This window comes from Pipistrellus hanaki (assembly GCF_964339955.1).
Source record: "Pipistrellus hanaki genome assembly, chromosome: 5".
Classification (NCBI taxonomy): domain Eukaryota; kingdom Metazoa; phylum Chordata; class Mammalia; order Chiroptera; family Vespertilionidae; genus Pipistrellus; species Pipistrellus hanaki.
In genome coordinates, this window is record NC_140507.1 from 69,124,871 (window position 1) to 69,140,472 (window position 15,602).

Below are 15,602 nucleotides of genomic sequence, written 5' to 3' on the forward strand. Positions count from 1 at the left end.
CTGAGCCATTGGAGGTCAGTGGTGAGCTGGTGTATCAGTCAGCTCAGGCTGTGTAACAAAATACCACACAGACTGTGTGGTTTCAACAATAGACATGTATTTTCTCACAGTTCCAGAGGCTGGACGTTCAACATCAATGTGTCATCAGGCCTGGTTTTTCCTGAGACCTCTCTCCCTGGCTTGCAGACGGCTGCCTTCTTGCTGTGTCCTCACATGATCTTTTTTTCCTGTGCACATGTGACCCTGCTGTGTCTCTGTGCGTCCAATTGTTCTCTTCTAATAAGGACATCAAATTAGATACCCAGTCATGTTCTCTTAATCACCTATTTAAAGAGCCCATCTCCACACACAGTCACAGTCTGAGGTACTGGGGATTGGGTCTTAAACACAGGAATTTTGGGGGGAGGGGAGGACACAGTTCAGCCCATAACACCTGGCCAGAGCAGTTTCAGTGAAGCCGGGTGGGAGGAGGCTGATTGGAGTGGGTTCAGGAGAGAATGTGAGGAAAGGAATTGGAGGCAGTGGATACTGGCAATTCTTTGGAAAAATTCTGGATTTTTATGCAAGAGGATAAGCATGGATGGGGAACGAAGGTCTAGGGAGATTTTTATTTTTTTAAGATGGAAGAAACCTCAGTGTGGCTTATGTTGATGGAGCAATACCATGTGGAGGGAAATGTTAATGAAGCAGAATTGCTGGAGTTAGGTCCCTGAATAAGTAGGAGAAGAAGCAATCTGTTGTGCAGTCATGGGTGTTGGCTCAGCCACGAGCACAAACAGTGTGATCACAGTGATAACAGGAAGGCAAAGTGTGGGGCCCTGGACACGGGTCAATGGCTCCATTGTGGTGGGAACTTAAGGAAGCATTTCCTCATTGCTTCTGTGTTTTCAGTCAAATAGGAAACAGAATGTGAAGCAGGAGGAGGAGGCATGGAACAGGCACCTGGGAGTTGAGCGTGTGAATGGGCTAGAAACAGCTGACCAGCCTGCTGGACAGGCGACCGGGCCCACCTGGGTGTAGTGATCAGGTGCTTCAAGTCAGACCAATCAACATGGCAGCGTGTTTTCTCTTCTCCAGCGACACCCAGCTGGAAGTGCAGAGTGACAGAATTAAACCTAACCAGGGTTAGAGTGATGCCACCGGGATATGAAGAAGCTAGAGGGGGACAAGGGAGGGGTGGGTGGGAGTAGAGAGTGAATAACGTAGATTACAGAATGTGTATCAGGCCCTGAACAAGTTACTCACTTGGTTGGAGTGTCATCAGGTGCACCAAAGGTTGCAGGTTCCATACACCAAGTCACCACTCTCCTCCAATGGCTCAGCACATTGGCCGGTACTCACTGCTCTGGATGATTGGGGCACGTATGGGAGGCAACTGATCGATGTTTCTCTTTCACAGAAATGTAGTCTTGTGATGTGAGACCCCAAGCTGGGGAGTCTTTCTCTCTCTCACTTCCTCTCTCTAAAAATCAATAAAAACAAAAATAAAAACATATCCTCAGGTGAGGATTTAAAAAAGAATGCACATCGGATAAAAAGGGAAGGAAGGACTTGGTGGGGAGAGATGGAGGAAAGGTAGGCGGACCCATGGTTGTAGGTCCTGGTGAGGTCAGGCAGCACCCGATTCAGTGTTGGTGAGGAAGGGCAGCAAGACAGGTGCCTATAATAGGGGACTTTGAAATCGGGATTAAGGAAGAGTCCCGATTATTGGCAAAGCCAATAGGAATGTAATGTGAACCCCACATGAAATTTTAAATGTTCTAGTAGCCGTGTAAAAGGTAAATAGACACAGATGAAACTATTTTAGAGATAGTAATACATTTTAACCTAATACAACCAAAATATTATCTTTCTGATATGTAATCATTATAAAAAAATAACAGAGGTATTTATATCTTTTATTCTCATGCAGAGCCTTCAAACTCCAGTGTGTGTTTTGAATTTGGGGCCACATTTCAGAAGTGTCGGGATGGAGGCAAAATCAGGAGAGGAGAGGAGGTCAGGACTTAGAACTGGAGACTGAGAGAGCACAGTGAGCCCGGAGAGGGAGAGAGGAGCTGATCCCCTTAGCAACGAGGAGAAATACAGTCTTGTGATGCGAAACCCTAAGCCTTCAAGTTTTAGAGAGAAGAGAGAAAGAAAGTTCTGAAAGTAGCAATGAGTAGCAAAAAAACACACCCACCTTCTATATCCTTAGGCTGATGGTATGAGCATGTGAGTGAGAACCCTCACTTGGGACCACGAAGGAGCAGGTTTCAGTTAGAATAAGAAGTAAAAGAAAGGTTCTGCTCAGAGGTTGAAGAAATCAGGGATTTTGCAGAAGACTGACTGGGAGGTCCAGGGGCCACGGTGGGGAGGTTTCAGCAGTTGGGGAGGAAGATTGGGGTCAAAGGAGGATACACAAGGCTATGTGGGGCTTAGAGTGGGTGATGGGGAATCCTGGGGCTTCTGGGACTGATGTAAGACGGGCTGAGCGCTCAGTGGGGTGCTCAGGCTGACCTCGGGGCAGAGACTATGGTGAGGCTGAATTTGGGATAGGGGTCTTGTGAGAAGCATATGAAGTCCTACCTGACAGTGGTGTGTGGCCAGCGGGCCGCAGAGAGGGGCTGTCTTACAGCAGCAGGAGCTCTGGAGTTCACTTTGGCTCTTGTGAGGCCAGGAGGCCAGCAGAAGTGGTGGGAGGAGGGGCTGGATCCATTAAAAGTGATTAAATAGAAGCGATAAAAATAATGGCTCCCCTTAATTGAGCATGTGGCCAGAGTGACTCAGTGGTCAATGATTCTCCCTCATCATTGATGTTTCTATCTCTTCCTCTCCCCTCCTTTCTCAGAAATCAATAAAAATACATATTTAAAAAATTGACAGCAAGCACTGTGCTCAGCGTTTCAATAAAATTTTCCCATCAAACCTCAGGATACATTACTAGAGGCCAGGTGCATGAATTTATGCACGGGTTGGGGGAGCTATTGGGGTGGGGCCAGCCAAGGGGAGGGGCTGCAGGCACTTGGCCAGCTGGCCCTGCCCCCGATCTGGGTGGAGGGGCCAATAGAGGACGGGACTGCCTGGGGTGAGGGGCCGAAGGTGGTTGAGGCCACAGTGTGCATCATAGCTGCTAGTCGATCTGGTCATTCTGGTCATTCTGTTGTTCTATTCACTTGGCTTTTATGTATATAGATTGTTCCCAGTTTGTCCATGAGAAGATGAAGTCTTAGGTGAAGTAAATTGCCCAAGGTCATCTCAATAGTCAGAGGCAAAGCCTGGATTCAAAGCCACAGCTGCCTGATCCTTAAACCCCACCCCTCCGCACAGCTCTCACCCGCCTCTCGGTGCCAGGCCTGGAGTCCCTGGTGACCTTGAGGGGCTATGAGAACGGATTCTTGGAGTTTAGGGTTTCAGGGGTGGAGACGTTCTGGCGGATGATAAAGTTCGGGCGGGGCCGTGGGAATAAATGACTGAAAGGCAGGGGACAGACGGAACGAATTATTGTGAGGTGCCGCTGGCAGGAAATAGCTATAAACACAGCTAGGTTTGGGGAGCAGCGCTATGACAGGGTCTAACGTGGTTCCTGGGAGAAGCTGGCAACACTAACCTCAAGGCAGAGAAATGCTCTGCCCACCAGCGACCCTGCGCCACCACCTCATGGGGGTCTGGCCTCAAGTCTAATGTCCATGTGCAGGTCCGGCCCTTGTGAGGCCAGGAGGCTGGCGGAGGTGGTGGGAGGGGCGGCTGGGTCCTTTGGAAGTGATAATAACAGAAATGATGATAATACATGGCTCCCCTTCATTGAGCCACGCTGGCCTGGCTCCCTACCCCGAACACCTGGTTGCCAGTGACCAGGAAAACCCAGCCACAGAGCTGAGGTGCCTATGATGGTGCCAGCCTTCTGCACGGCGTGCCAAAGCCTGCCCGCTCCGGGGCACTGTCTCTCTTCCTGCTGTCTGGCTTGAGACACAGTGCAAGCCAGGATAGCCTAAGGCCGTGGTGGGCAAACTGCGGCTCGAGAGACACATGCGGCTCTTTGGCCCCTTGAGTGTGGCTCTTCCACAAAATACCACGGCCTGGGCAAGTCTATTTTGAAGAAGTGGCATTAGAAGAAGTTTTTTAAAAAAAGTTGGCTCTCAAAAGAAAGTTCAATCGTTGTACTGTTGATATTTGGCTCTGCTGACTAATGAGTTTGCCAACCACTGACTAAGGGGTTCACAGCAGCCAGACCTTTAGGAAGTCCTGTTGGGATGATCACTAGCCTTCGGGTGGTGGTCACATTGTAAGGCATACAAATGTAACACCATTAGGTTTTGCACCTGAAGCTAATATGGTTCCGTATGCCAGCTGTACTTTAATAACATAAATACATTACTCCCCTTGGGGGCTGCAGGGAGGGGCTGACTGCTCGCCTCCTCTCCTGACACCTCACTGACAGTTAGAGCTTCTATCCTCTACAGGTCTCTTAGGGAGGTGGGGCGTGGAGGGAGCACAGGGAACCTGACGGATGGAGGAGGGACTAGGAAGATAGGACCGACTGGAAACTCGAAGAGGGCAGACAGCAGCAATCAGATCAGGAGGGTCAGACTGAAGAGGTCTAACAAGGACAAGGGGAAACTGAGGACACGCTTCCCCAATGGAAGCCGCACCTCCCCGTTGGAAGGTGTGTGCCCGCTCCCCCCGAATGCTGCTTCACAGACGATCCCCTCTTAAAAGTGTCTCCGAGTGAAAGTGATCGCAGAGCTTGCCCTCGAATAAAAATGAGCGTGACGTTGTCCCCTCCCCGGGGAGTTTTATGTCTGCATCTTCTTCTCCGGGGTCGTGAAGGCCTCGGGATACTCTCCCAACTATGGGACTGCACCCTCGGCCCTGACCTCCATTAAAACGGAAATGTAATGGCATAAGCGTTCTAAGCATTTCCAGGCTGTCCAGGGGAGTTGACTTAAGCATGTGGATTTATGTTGGGGATCCTCACCGGGAGGGTGTTTACGGGCTCAAGGTGAGAAGGGCTATCTTGCCAGCAGGTTATCCAGGCTGTCCAGGGGAGTTGACTTAAGCATGTGGATTTATGTTGGGGATCCTCACCGGGAGGGTGTTTACGGGCTCAAGGTGAGAAGGGCTATCTTGCCAGCAGGTGGCGCTGACAAGAGCCTGCCTGCTCCCTGGACTCCGGGGGACAAACAGCCTCAGGGCCCCTGGCTTGCCGGGTGTGCCCTTCTTCCACCTTCTGCGAATGGCCCTCCTACGAAGTCTGTGTCTAGTTATTCGTCTCGTTTACCTGCAAACAGCCAACAGATTTAATTGAGCATCTGCTACATGCCAGGACCTGTGGGCTCCAGAGATGAGTCACAGACCCTGCCTTCTGGGAGCTGACTCAACAAACCTGTGTTGTTGATTTTCTGTTGATTTACGGGTGCAGGTCCATCCACATTATTCGCTATGCCGCCATTGCCGTATCTTTTCTTAAAGCTCCATACCTGGTAACTGTTGGCGCCAGGCCTTTCCAGGTGATAAGAGGTCCATCGTCTTCCATTAGATCCACCGAAATCCCTCCTGTGGCTCAGTCTGCTCTGCCTTCTGTGCACAGGCCACCACGCAGGGGCTTCTGAGCCTGCAGGCTTCAGGGACACGTGCAATTTGTTCCCACACAGTTGGCACAGGTTGGGACCTTAGACGCCCTGTCTTCAAAACCAGATACTCACATGGCCCTTCCAGCTCGGTTGGTGGTAGACGTTGGGGGAGTGAGACCGGGGGTATTTAAGGTATCCATTCCTCCTGAGGATAGACCAATTCATCAAACCGGGCGCACGGGGAGAGGGCGAGGAGGTGGCACCAGCGGTTTGGAAAGAGTAGGGTCTAAAGATGGAAATAAAATAGCTGAGCCCTGGCTGCCACACTGCAAACACGTCTCTGGATGATTTATTTCCTCTGACAAGGAGCCAGGAGAGGAATGGGGAGTGTTTTTCAAAGGGATCCAGGGCCGCCCTGCAGAAGGTGGGTCTTTTGTCCTGAATGTAGGCAGAGCCCTTAGCCTGCTGTTATCTGAGTCCCTCTGCACGAAGACAGCTTTTCCTCCGATGCATGCACTGCCCATGTTGGGCAAGCGTGGGCATCTCCTGCCAGCCCCAGGACAGCTCCTTCTTCCTGGGGACACCCTGGCTCCCCGCTTCTTTCCAGGTGGCAGCAACTCCAGCTCACCTTGACTGCCCTCGTCTCCCCCCCACCTGGCTTTCTCTCCGCCCCTCAGCCTCAGCTGCACCGTGATCTGCAGACCACCCAGACTCCCTTCTCCTCCTCTGTGGTCCTGCAGAAAACAAACTCACAAGCCCTTGATTGTTTTCCTTTTTTTTTTTTTTTTTTTTTTTTTTAATGCAGAGTAACTTGGGAAATCAATAGGGGTTGAGAAAAATAACAAATATTGCAGGAAAGTTGCAAAGTTGCAAGATGTCTCTAGGAGGACCAGGAGAAACTGTTCTGGGTCATCATAACATTTAAGATGAATGAGCTCTGGCCGTCCCTCCTCCCATCCCCTCTTCCTTTCTCAGAACTGGATGTGGAAGGCTCAGGCGCACCCCATCTTGCAGAAGACAGTGGTCTCCTTCGTCTGGTGTCCTCACTGGGGCCGTCTGCCTGGAGGACTCAAGTCTACGGTCCAACAAGGCAGAGATGACCGGTGTTGGATGTAACCCCAGTGGGTGGTTCGGGACCCTCCCACATTCAGTTCTGATGAAACTGCAAGTGGGCGGCGGCCCTCTGCAGTGTCCCCGTCTCCCTCCCTCCTCTTCCCTTTGCTGAGGGAAAGTAAACAGAGGTTCCCATTAAAACCAGAAAGAGAGGGCAGCCTCAAGGGCAGAGGTTACTTGGGGCTGCGTTAAGACAAGGGAAAATGTGAGTGGTGAGTAACCAGAGCGAGGGCGGTATAGTCAGCCTTGAGGGTTTTAAGAAGATCCTTGGATGAGAGGAGCTCTGTGGTCCCTTCCAGACCCACAGTCTTATCTCCACCTGCTGTTTACCAGCTGTGGAATAAAGAGAACAAAGAGAAAATGACCGTCTGTGTAAAACCCCATTAGGTGACAATTGAATCATTGAATCCTGTTTTCTAAGCTGCGTAGACCCAGGTTCATTGGAAATAAGCAAATACCCACTCAGATACAGTTTGTGAATTGGTTATTGTTTTGTTTTTGTTTTTTTGAATGGAGGAAAAATAAAACTCGAACAGATTAAGAACTTGAAAAGTTATAGTGTCAAGGAAGTGCTAAATTTGCCAAAACTGGTTTGGCTCAATGGATAGAGCGTTGGCTTGGAGACTGAAAGGTCCCAGGTTCGATTCCGATCAAGGGCATGTACCTTGGTTGTGGGCACATCCCCAGTAGGGGGTGTGCAAGAGGCAGCTGATCGATGACTCTCTCCCATCGATGTTTCTAACTCTCTATCTCTCTCCCTTCCTCTCTGTACAAAATCAATAAAATATTTTTTTTAAAAAAGGAAGCGCTAAATTAACAAAGGGGGTCGGTCGCTCGTGGTCTCACAGTTGTCCGTGTGTCCGTGTGTGCTTGGACTCTACCTGCACAGAGCCCCAAACCCGTGCCAGTTCCCCTGTGGGAGTGTGAGGGAAACCAGGACCCAGAGTTTCTGAGGCTCCCACATTAGCGTGGCATTGGCACTGGGGGGTAGGGCATCTCCTCACTCCTCCTCAGCTCAGCTGTCTAGGCCTGAGTGGTTTTCAGATAAACTTTCCTTTTCTGATCTTTACTCCTGGCTCCCAAGCACCTCCCCACCCTCCGCAGACAACATTTGAGCAAAAGCTCTTTAGAGAGTACTCTTGTTCCCATGATTAAAAGGAACCCTTTGCCATGTTAGCCGCTGGGGATAATAAAATAGTTTGAGACAACTCCATTTTGAATGTATCTTGTTAAAAAGAGATCAACATTTTAAAAAATAAACCAAGCTCTGATAACAGCCAGACATGTCATCGATTTTTTTCCAAGAATGTGTCCTCACCTTCTCTGTCGATATGACAAATGCCTTACGCCACAAACTGTGTACCTCTGTGCCATCAAAGTGTGATTTCATCATCGAATCAAAATCAGAACGTCCAGGGCTGGGGCGCAGGCCTCAGGATGTCTAAGACGTTCCAATGTATGATGATGCTTTGCAGCCAGGATTAAAATGCCGGTTCAATCCCAAGGGCTTGCTCTCACCGTTTACCTATCTGGGCACCAAGTGCCAATCCGAAATCATTGGTGAGCACACAAAGCCAAGATTTTATTTACTTTTCTCAGACCAACATTTTGCACAAAAAAAAAAAATAAAAAATGTTTTTACAACCAACAAAAAAAATGTGTCAGCTATTTGCGTAAGACAAATGTAAGAAATGATCTTCGCAGCAAGAATAAATGCCTTACACATGTCTTTGTCCTTGCGAAGAACGTTATTGCGGTTCCGCCGGGTGCTGGTGGATGGGGTGAGAGAGATCGGTGAGACACACCCAGCCCCAGAGGACCTTTCAGACACACAGGGCAGAGGGAGATGTGAACAGACACTAGTGAATAAGGAAGTTACAGCTAGAGGTGTGTCCCAGGTCCTCTGGCGAGGTTCTTTTCTGTGGGACTTCATCCCTCATGTGTTACCTTCTACCCTTAGCATCTAGTCTTGAGCATCTGAAAAGTTTGGTGTTGCTTCTCTATAAATAAAATCTCCTTGGAGGAGAACATCAACGTTTTTTTCTTGCAAGCTGTCACTGAGCTGTGATTTCTTGACCCTCCCTGAAGTCCGCGTTTCGCAAGTGTTTCTCGCTACACACAGCACAGCCGGTCTTCAAGAGGATGCGAAGTGACGCATGGGTGTAAATTTGTTATTTTAGTGGTTAGGTATTTATTTTCATGGGTAATAGGAAGATACTGTTTCCACTTACGAGGACGCTATCAAGTTGCCTTCCCAAATAAATTCAAGTTTTAAAAAATGTGGAGTGACAAAGGGAGTCATAGCCCGGGGACGCGAAGCTGTGGTAAGAGCACGCAGGCCAGATGTGGATGGGTGCTCTCTGACAGCTGCCCGCCCACCAGGAAGCATGTGCTCCGAGCTGAGATAAACATCGCCCAGCCTGGCACTGGGGCTTGTTCTGCAAGTCATTTTGCTTTTTTTTTTTTTTTTTTTTTTTTTTTTTAGTTTCCATTTACTCGCTTGGAGCCACTGACGTACCCTCTGCAGGCCTCCCGAGCCCCCTTCTCTTGGCGTTCTGACCTCCTGTGATGCCACCAGCATTTCTGGAGGCCGCTGCAGGTGGAAACGCCTCCCCTTTGGCCCCCCTACGTCTTGGTGGCGTTTGTCTTTGTTTCTGCTTTGTCTTTCTGTGCCATTTTCTCCCTCGATCTGCTCTTGTGTGCCACCGTGTCCACAGACAGCTATGTTTAATAGCTAGCAGCCTTGTTTGGTGTTTTCTACAGAATGTTTCCCACATGGAGGAAGATAGTTTTCTTCTAATTTTTTAAAAAATATATATTTTATTGATTTTTTTTACAGAGAGGAAGGAAGGGGGAGGGATAGAGAGTTAGAAACATCGATGAGAGAGAATCATCTTGCACACCCCCCATCGGGGATGTGCCTGCAACCAAGGTCCATGCCCCTGACCGGAATCGAACCTGGGACCCCTCAGTCTGCAGGCTGATGCTCTATCCACTGAGCCAAACCGGTTTCGGAGATAGTGTTCTTCTTAAAGTCACAGTTTTCCCATAGATCGCTGCCCAGCAGCGATAAAGCCAGTGAGGAAGGCTCGTGGGTTTCAGCCCATTGAGAGAGGCCTGTCCTTCAGGGCCCTGCCGAGCTGCTGCATCCCCTGTGCAGGCTCCGGGACCACCTCCCAGCACAGAATGAAATGCCACATGGCTTGTGCCATATCTCTCTTAAACACATACACCCTTCACACCAATAGTTACCTGTTCACATGTCTTCTTCCCCTCAGCTGTGAGCACCCAAAGGACGGTGGCCATATTTTAATTTCTTGTTCAACAAATATTTCCTGAGTGCCTACTATGTGCGAGGCACTAGCCTGGGCACTGGGAATTTGCAAACGAGCAAAGTTTTTTCTGCATGTGACTTGCTATCTTTGCATTTCCTAAGGTCTAACATAATTGTATTGGCTATCAATTGCTGAATAACATATAACCAAGAGGCTTCACAACAAAAATGTATCACCTCACCCAGTTTCTGAGGAATCCATGGGTGTGCAAGGAAAGTCATGATTTTATTTAATTTTTCACATCAGAATTTTGCTTGGAAACCTATTTATGTGTAATGCAATCTGGCAGGGGTCTGGGAGCAGCTTAGGCAGGTAATTCTGGCTCAGCATCTCTCATGGGACTGCTGTCAAGAGCTCGGCCAGGGCGGAGCCATCTGAAGGCTTGATTTGGCTGCGGTGTCTGCTTCCAGGCTCACTCGCATGGCCGTTGGCCGAAGGCCTCCGTTCCTTATCATGTAGCCTCTCCTCAGGGTGTTCATAGCAGAGCGGCTGGCCTCCCTCCAAATAATTGTTCCAAGAAAGAGAAAGAGTAAGCAAAAAGGAAGTTGCCGTGTCTTTTGTCTAATCTCAGAAGCAACCCACCATCGCTTCTACTACCGGTACCATTGTTTGTGTCCATGGGTCACACAAACCAGTCCTGGTGTGATGCAGAAGGAGACGACACAGGGGTCAGGGGTCATCCAGAGCCCTTGAAGGCTGCCTTCCACTGTAGAGGACTAGGTGGTAGGTGTTCAATAAATGCTTGTTAGATCATTAGAAATATATATATATATATATATATATATATATATATATATATATATATTTGATTTTTAGAGCAGTTTCATGTTTACATCCAAATTAGTAAAAAGTACAGGAAGTTCCCATATACCCCATGCCTCCACACAGGCACAGCCTCCCCAACTATCAGCATCTTTTAGCACAGTGGTTACAGTGTATGAACCTGCATTGACATGTTATTCTCACCCAAAGTCCATAGTTTACATAAGGATCTACTCATGGTTTCGGACATTCTGTGGGTTTGCACAAATGTACAGTGACATGTGTGCATGATTAGCGTCTCATACAGAATAGTTTCCCTGGACTAAGACGTCCTCTGTGCGCCACCTGTTCAGCCTTCCCTGCTCCCAAGCCCTGGCAGCCACTCTCTTATCACTGTCTCCATAGTTTTGCCTTTTCCAGGATGTCATACAGCTGGACTCCAACAGGATCTGGCCTTTGCAAATTGGCTTCTTTCACTTAGCAATAGGCATTTCAGGTTCCTCGATTTTTATTCACAGCTTGATGGCTCATTTCTTTTACTTTTTTTTTGTTTTTGTTTTTGTTAAAAAATGAGTGAGTATGCTTTTTGCTCTGGTTTTACCGATTGTATTATTTCGGAGTGTTTTTAATCTTCCACTCGGCTTAAATAATTTGAATGGCTTACCCAGCTAACATGCTGCCTGCCATGTTAAATTAAAAAGTCAATACATGTGTTTTGGGCAGACTTAGTAGCTTGTCTTTCCCATACAGCCATATTCTCTAGCTATCTTGCCAGAACCCTTCATGTTCTGCTTGTCTAACGAGTTGTGGAAAATCTCCATTTGAAACCCTAATTATGTTCTATTGAAAATGGATTTTTGTTTAATATAGAATGTAAGCGAGTCTTGCTAAAAGAACAAAGCGCTCTCAGGAAGGTCTGAGTGCTTGGTGTGTGTTAGTTGACGAATGGATCTGTCACCAGAGGGTGCTTTCTATTAAATTGAAGCTTCAGGGAGAGGGGAAGGGAAGTCCTCTTTTTTGATAGGAATGAAATGGAGCCAGGCCATTGTGCCTGCGTTTCGCCCCTTCCCCCACCTCCTTACAGTGAGCTAGCAACGCACGTGCAGAGCTCAAAGGCAAGGTTCAAGTTAGCAGCATTGTTGGCGGTGTGATTTTCCTCTTCCTGTTCTGACAGACTTTAAATAAAAGGATGGTGTTCTAATACGTGGGATTAAAGAAAAAAAATAGTCCTTGCCCTTGTGACTGATTGGCTTAGGAAAATGTTTTCATTCCTAAAGGAATGAAGAGGGCCTTACTTTTTGGTGAAAAAATTCAAGCTGAATGACAGTTAGCACTAATCTGGCACTTTATAAATTGTGATGTAGTCAAGCTGTGAATATATATTGTTTGCACTTAACCCTTAACTGAATTAACATTCAGTTTATTGGATGACTGTCTCAAGTTCAGGCAAATTAGAGTGCCTATGTCTCAATAAAAACATTGCATGTAAAAAATATATAAACTTTTTTTTTTTGAGAGAGAATAACTTCTTATTATAATGAACCAGAAAAACAAGATTCTGCCATAACTGAAACAGTTAACAGAATATAGTTTAATTTAATTAGACCTCCAAAGGAAATAAGAAGAGGTCAAAGAAAGCAAATGAGTGGAGAAGCCCATAGTGGTTGGGATAAGTATATGAATAATACATTTCAGCTAAGGTATCTTCTGACCCATCCTAGCAGTTCTCTGCCACCATTCTCATCATCATCTAAAGAGGAAGCTGGGCTTAGAGCAGGAGAGCAGGACCAGCCTTCATGATAACCCATCCTATATAATAAAAGCCTAATATGCTAAATGTCCAACTGTTTACCGTTTGACCCGACACTATGATGCGCAATGACCACCAGGGAGTAGACGCTCTGACTGGTATAGTTAGCTTGCTGCCGAGGTCCAGCTGATCGGGACTGGATGAGATGGGCTGGACATGCCCTGGAGCCCTCCCACGGTTCCTCCCCAGCCCTGTGTACCAGTGGGGACCCTTGGCCTGGCCTGCACTCTCTCACAATCTGGCAGCCCTCAGGGGATGTTGGAGAGCCTATTTTGGCACAATCCCCGCAGGTCTCTAGTATTTGTATAATATTCAATACTATGCCCACCATTCTGACTCTCAAAGGGAACAGACTTTAATATGTTGCAACCAGACAGCCAGCAACTCTCACAAGAGAGAGAGAGAGAGAGAGAGAGAGAGAGAGAGAGAGAGAGAGAGAGATTGAGAGAGAGAAAATGATACAAGAAGCCCACATATTTAGGAGTGAAACAGGTTATAGATCCTAGTGCATGAAAAGGGATGAAAAATTCGGGAAATGAAGATTTAGGACAAGTTAGAAAGCTGTACTCTGTGCCAGTCTTAGTGGAAAATCAGGTTAACTTTTCAAAAACTGCCAATATTTAAGGGTTGACGAGAATTTGTATTGCTTGACAACTGGTTCCAAATTGTACCCAATGTTTTATGGAAACATCATGCGATCATTGTCTACTCAGCTGTTATAACAGCAGTGCTTTCAATAAAATGGGTTAAATGAATGAGAAAATGTTCCTCACCTAACAATAGTTCTGGGGAGACAGGGCCCCAAATTTGTCACCAACATTTCCCTTCTAACCTCAGGAGGCCACAGAGGTGCTAAGAGGTAATAAGTAGCCCCCACATACTGCCCTTGCAAACCCAGAGTCACCAAGGATTTATAAACCTCACACCACCTTTTAAAACATCTCCTGAATATCAATTATTTCAACATCTGGTTGTCAACCTTTCTCTGCTCCACACCGTCCTCCAGACGCCACCCACACCAGGTGCTAACTTTGAGAATAAGCGTGATAGGGCATGCATGTTTTGAAAAACGCCCTCCAATGCTTCTTTACATGCCCTGCCGGGGATCAAGATGGGTGAGCATCCCTTCCTTTCCACAGTCAGTTGAAGGTTAGTGGGCGAAGGTTACTGAGCGTCCTGGCCTCTGCATGGCAGTCAGAGAAGTGACTCAAAGGAGAAGTCCAGCTGACCATGACCAGAAGCCAGAGCACCTGGGTCTCTGTTTACCACAAACATTCGACATCCTCTATTTGTGTTATTATTTAAGGGGTTGGACTAAATGCATAAGGTCCAGTAGAGCACTGATATGTTGCTGTTCCATTTGGGCCAGAAGCTGGTGAGCCTTGGGTAGCTTCACAGGATGAAGTTATTACGTTTTCCTGTAAATCTAAACTCAAGGTTGCAAACCGGCGGTCAGATCCAGCATGCTAATGTGTTTGGTTTATACTCCCTGGTGTTTTATACTTTTTGTCTCATTTGTTGTTGTTTTAAATGAGTTGTTCACACTTAAAAACAGGACGCTTTCTCTAAATGACTTCTGACTTGTCTTGAAAATCTGGAAACAGTCAGCCTTCATTCTTACACCGAAACCTCTTCCACACCAGGCATGCGCCGTCGGATTTCCCGGGCCCACCTGGCCTACTTGGCTCATTTCCATCCCTTCCCGGCCACTGTCGAGGTTGAAGTTTGCAACCCTGTTTTTAAATTCTCTCCATATTCTCCAGATCGCATGGGACAATGTCACGTAAAGGACACGGACTCCAGCCTATTGGAGCTTTCTCTGCTGCTAGGTCTGGCTCTAGGAAGTGGGATTTGTGGACACATGAGCAGAGGACATGCCTATCTGACATGTTCAAGAGCTCAGGGAGTGGCCCTATGATTTCACTTTTATGTGGAATCTAAAGGACAAAATCAGGGAACAAATCAAATTGAAGGAGACTCATAGACACAGAGGAATGGCTCATGGTCACCAGAGAGGAGAGATGTTGAAGGACTGGGTGAAAAAGGTGAAGGGATTAAGACATACAACTTGGTAGTTACAAAATAGGCATGGGGATGTAAAGCACAGCATACTTTACAGGAAATACAGTCAATAATATTGTCATAACCATATACGGTGCCAACTGGGAACATGAGGGGAGCATTATGGGAAGTGCACGGTTGACCACGACGATACACACCTGCAACTAATACAAAATAATATTGAATGCAGGCTGTAATAAAAACCACTTTATAAGAGCACAGGGGGCGGGAGGGGAGCTGGGAGCCGAAAGCTTGTCATGGTTCTGAAAAGCTCCTCATGGTTACAGATGCATTACAGATGTGCGAGGCTTCTCCACGGGAACATCTGCGCGCCCCGCGGAGAGACGAGACCGAGGAGAGAAAAAGCTTACGAGGTTCTCATGTGTCTTTTTCCTTTTCCTCCTCTCCTTACCCTTATTGTCTAGGTCCATGCCACAAGCGACGGGCAGGTGGCTGCTGCACCCAGCTGGGCTCCCTGTCGGCCCTGAAGCATGCTGTCCTCGGGCTCTACCTGCTGGTGTTCCTGATCCTCGTGGGCATCTTCATCTTAGCTGGTAAGAGCACCCTTTTCTGTCCTGGCCTTGAAGGATGTGGAAGGAGCTGTGTGGGACTTGAGAGAGAGAGAGGAACTGGAGAGCTGGAGCCTCCGCTCTTGATTGCCACAGTTGTGAGCCTACACACTACCCTTCTCACCATGGAAACCATGGAGGAGTAAGCTGGTACCACTGTCAGCAGCATTGCCTGCTTCATTGGGGATGAGTTGTTGGCGGGGACTGTGTGAGCTTGGGAAAGCTCTGAGCCCAGGAACAGAGACCTGGTTGCTCAGAGAGCTGTCTGACTTTCCCCGAATCGTCGTGTGACGTTGTGCATTAGTCCGGGCCTCTCTGGACTCTGCACTGTGGTTCGCACAGAGCAGGCTGGGCCCCTTGTCCTGGGGTGCGATGAAAACAGTCAAGAGAGACTTTGCTG

General features: G+C 47.8%; 1 protein-coding gene across 4 annotated transcripts in view; it reads left to right on the top strand.

Moving 5' to 3' along the window:
* The window catches only part of SCARA5 (scavenger receptor class A member 5), a 102,201-nt gene that overhangs the window by 11,404 nt on the left and 75,195 nt on the right, over window positions 1-15,602 (top strand). For all 4 annotated transcript variants that reach the window (XM_084886422.1, XM_084886421.1, XM_084886424.1 and 1 more), the window contains exon 3: window positions 15,059-15,187. In XM_084886422.1, coding sequence (XP_084742548.1) covers window positions 15,059-15,187 — 129 coding nt within the window. The remainder of the gene's footprint in view (window positions 1-15,058; window positions 15,188-15,602) is intronic.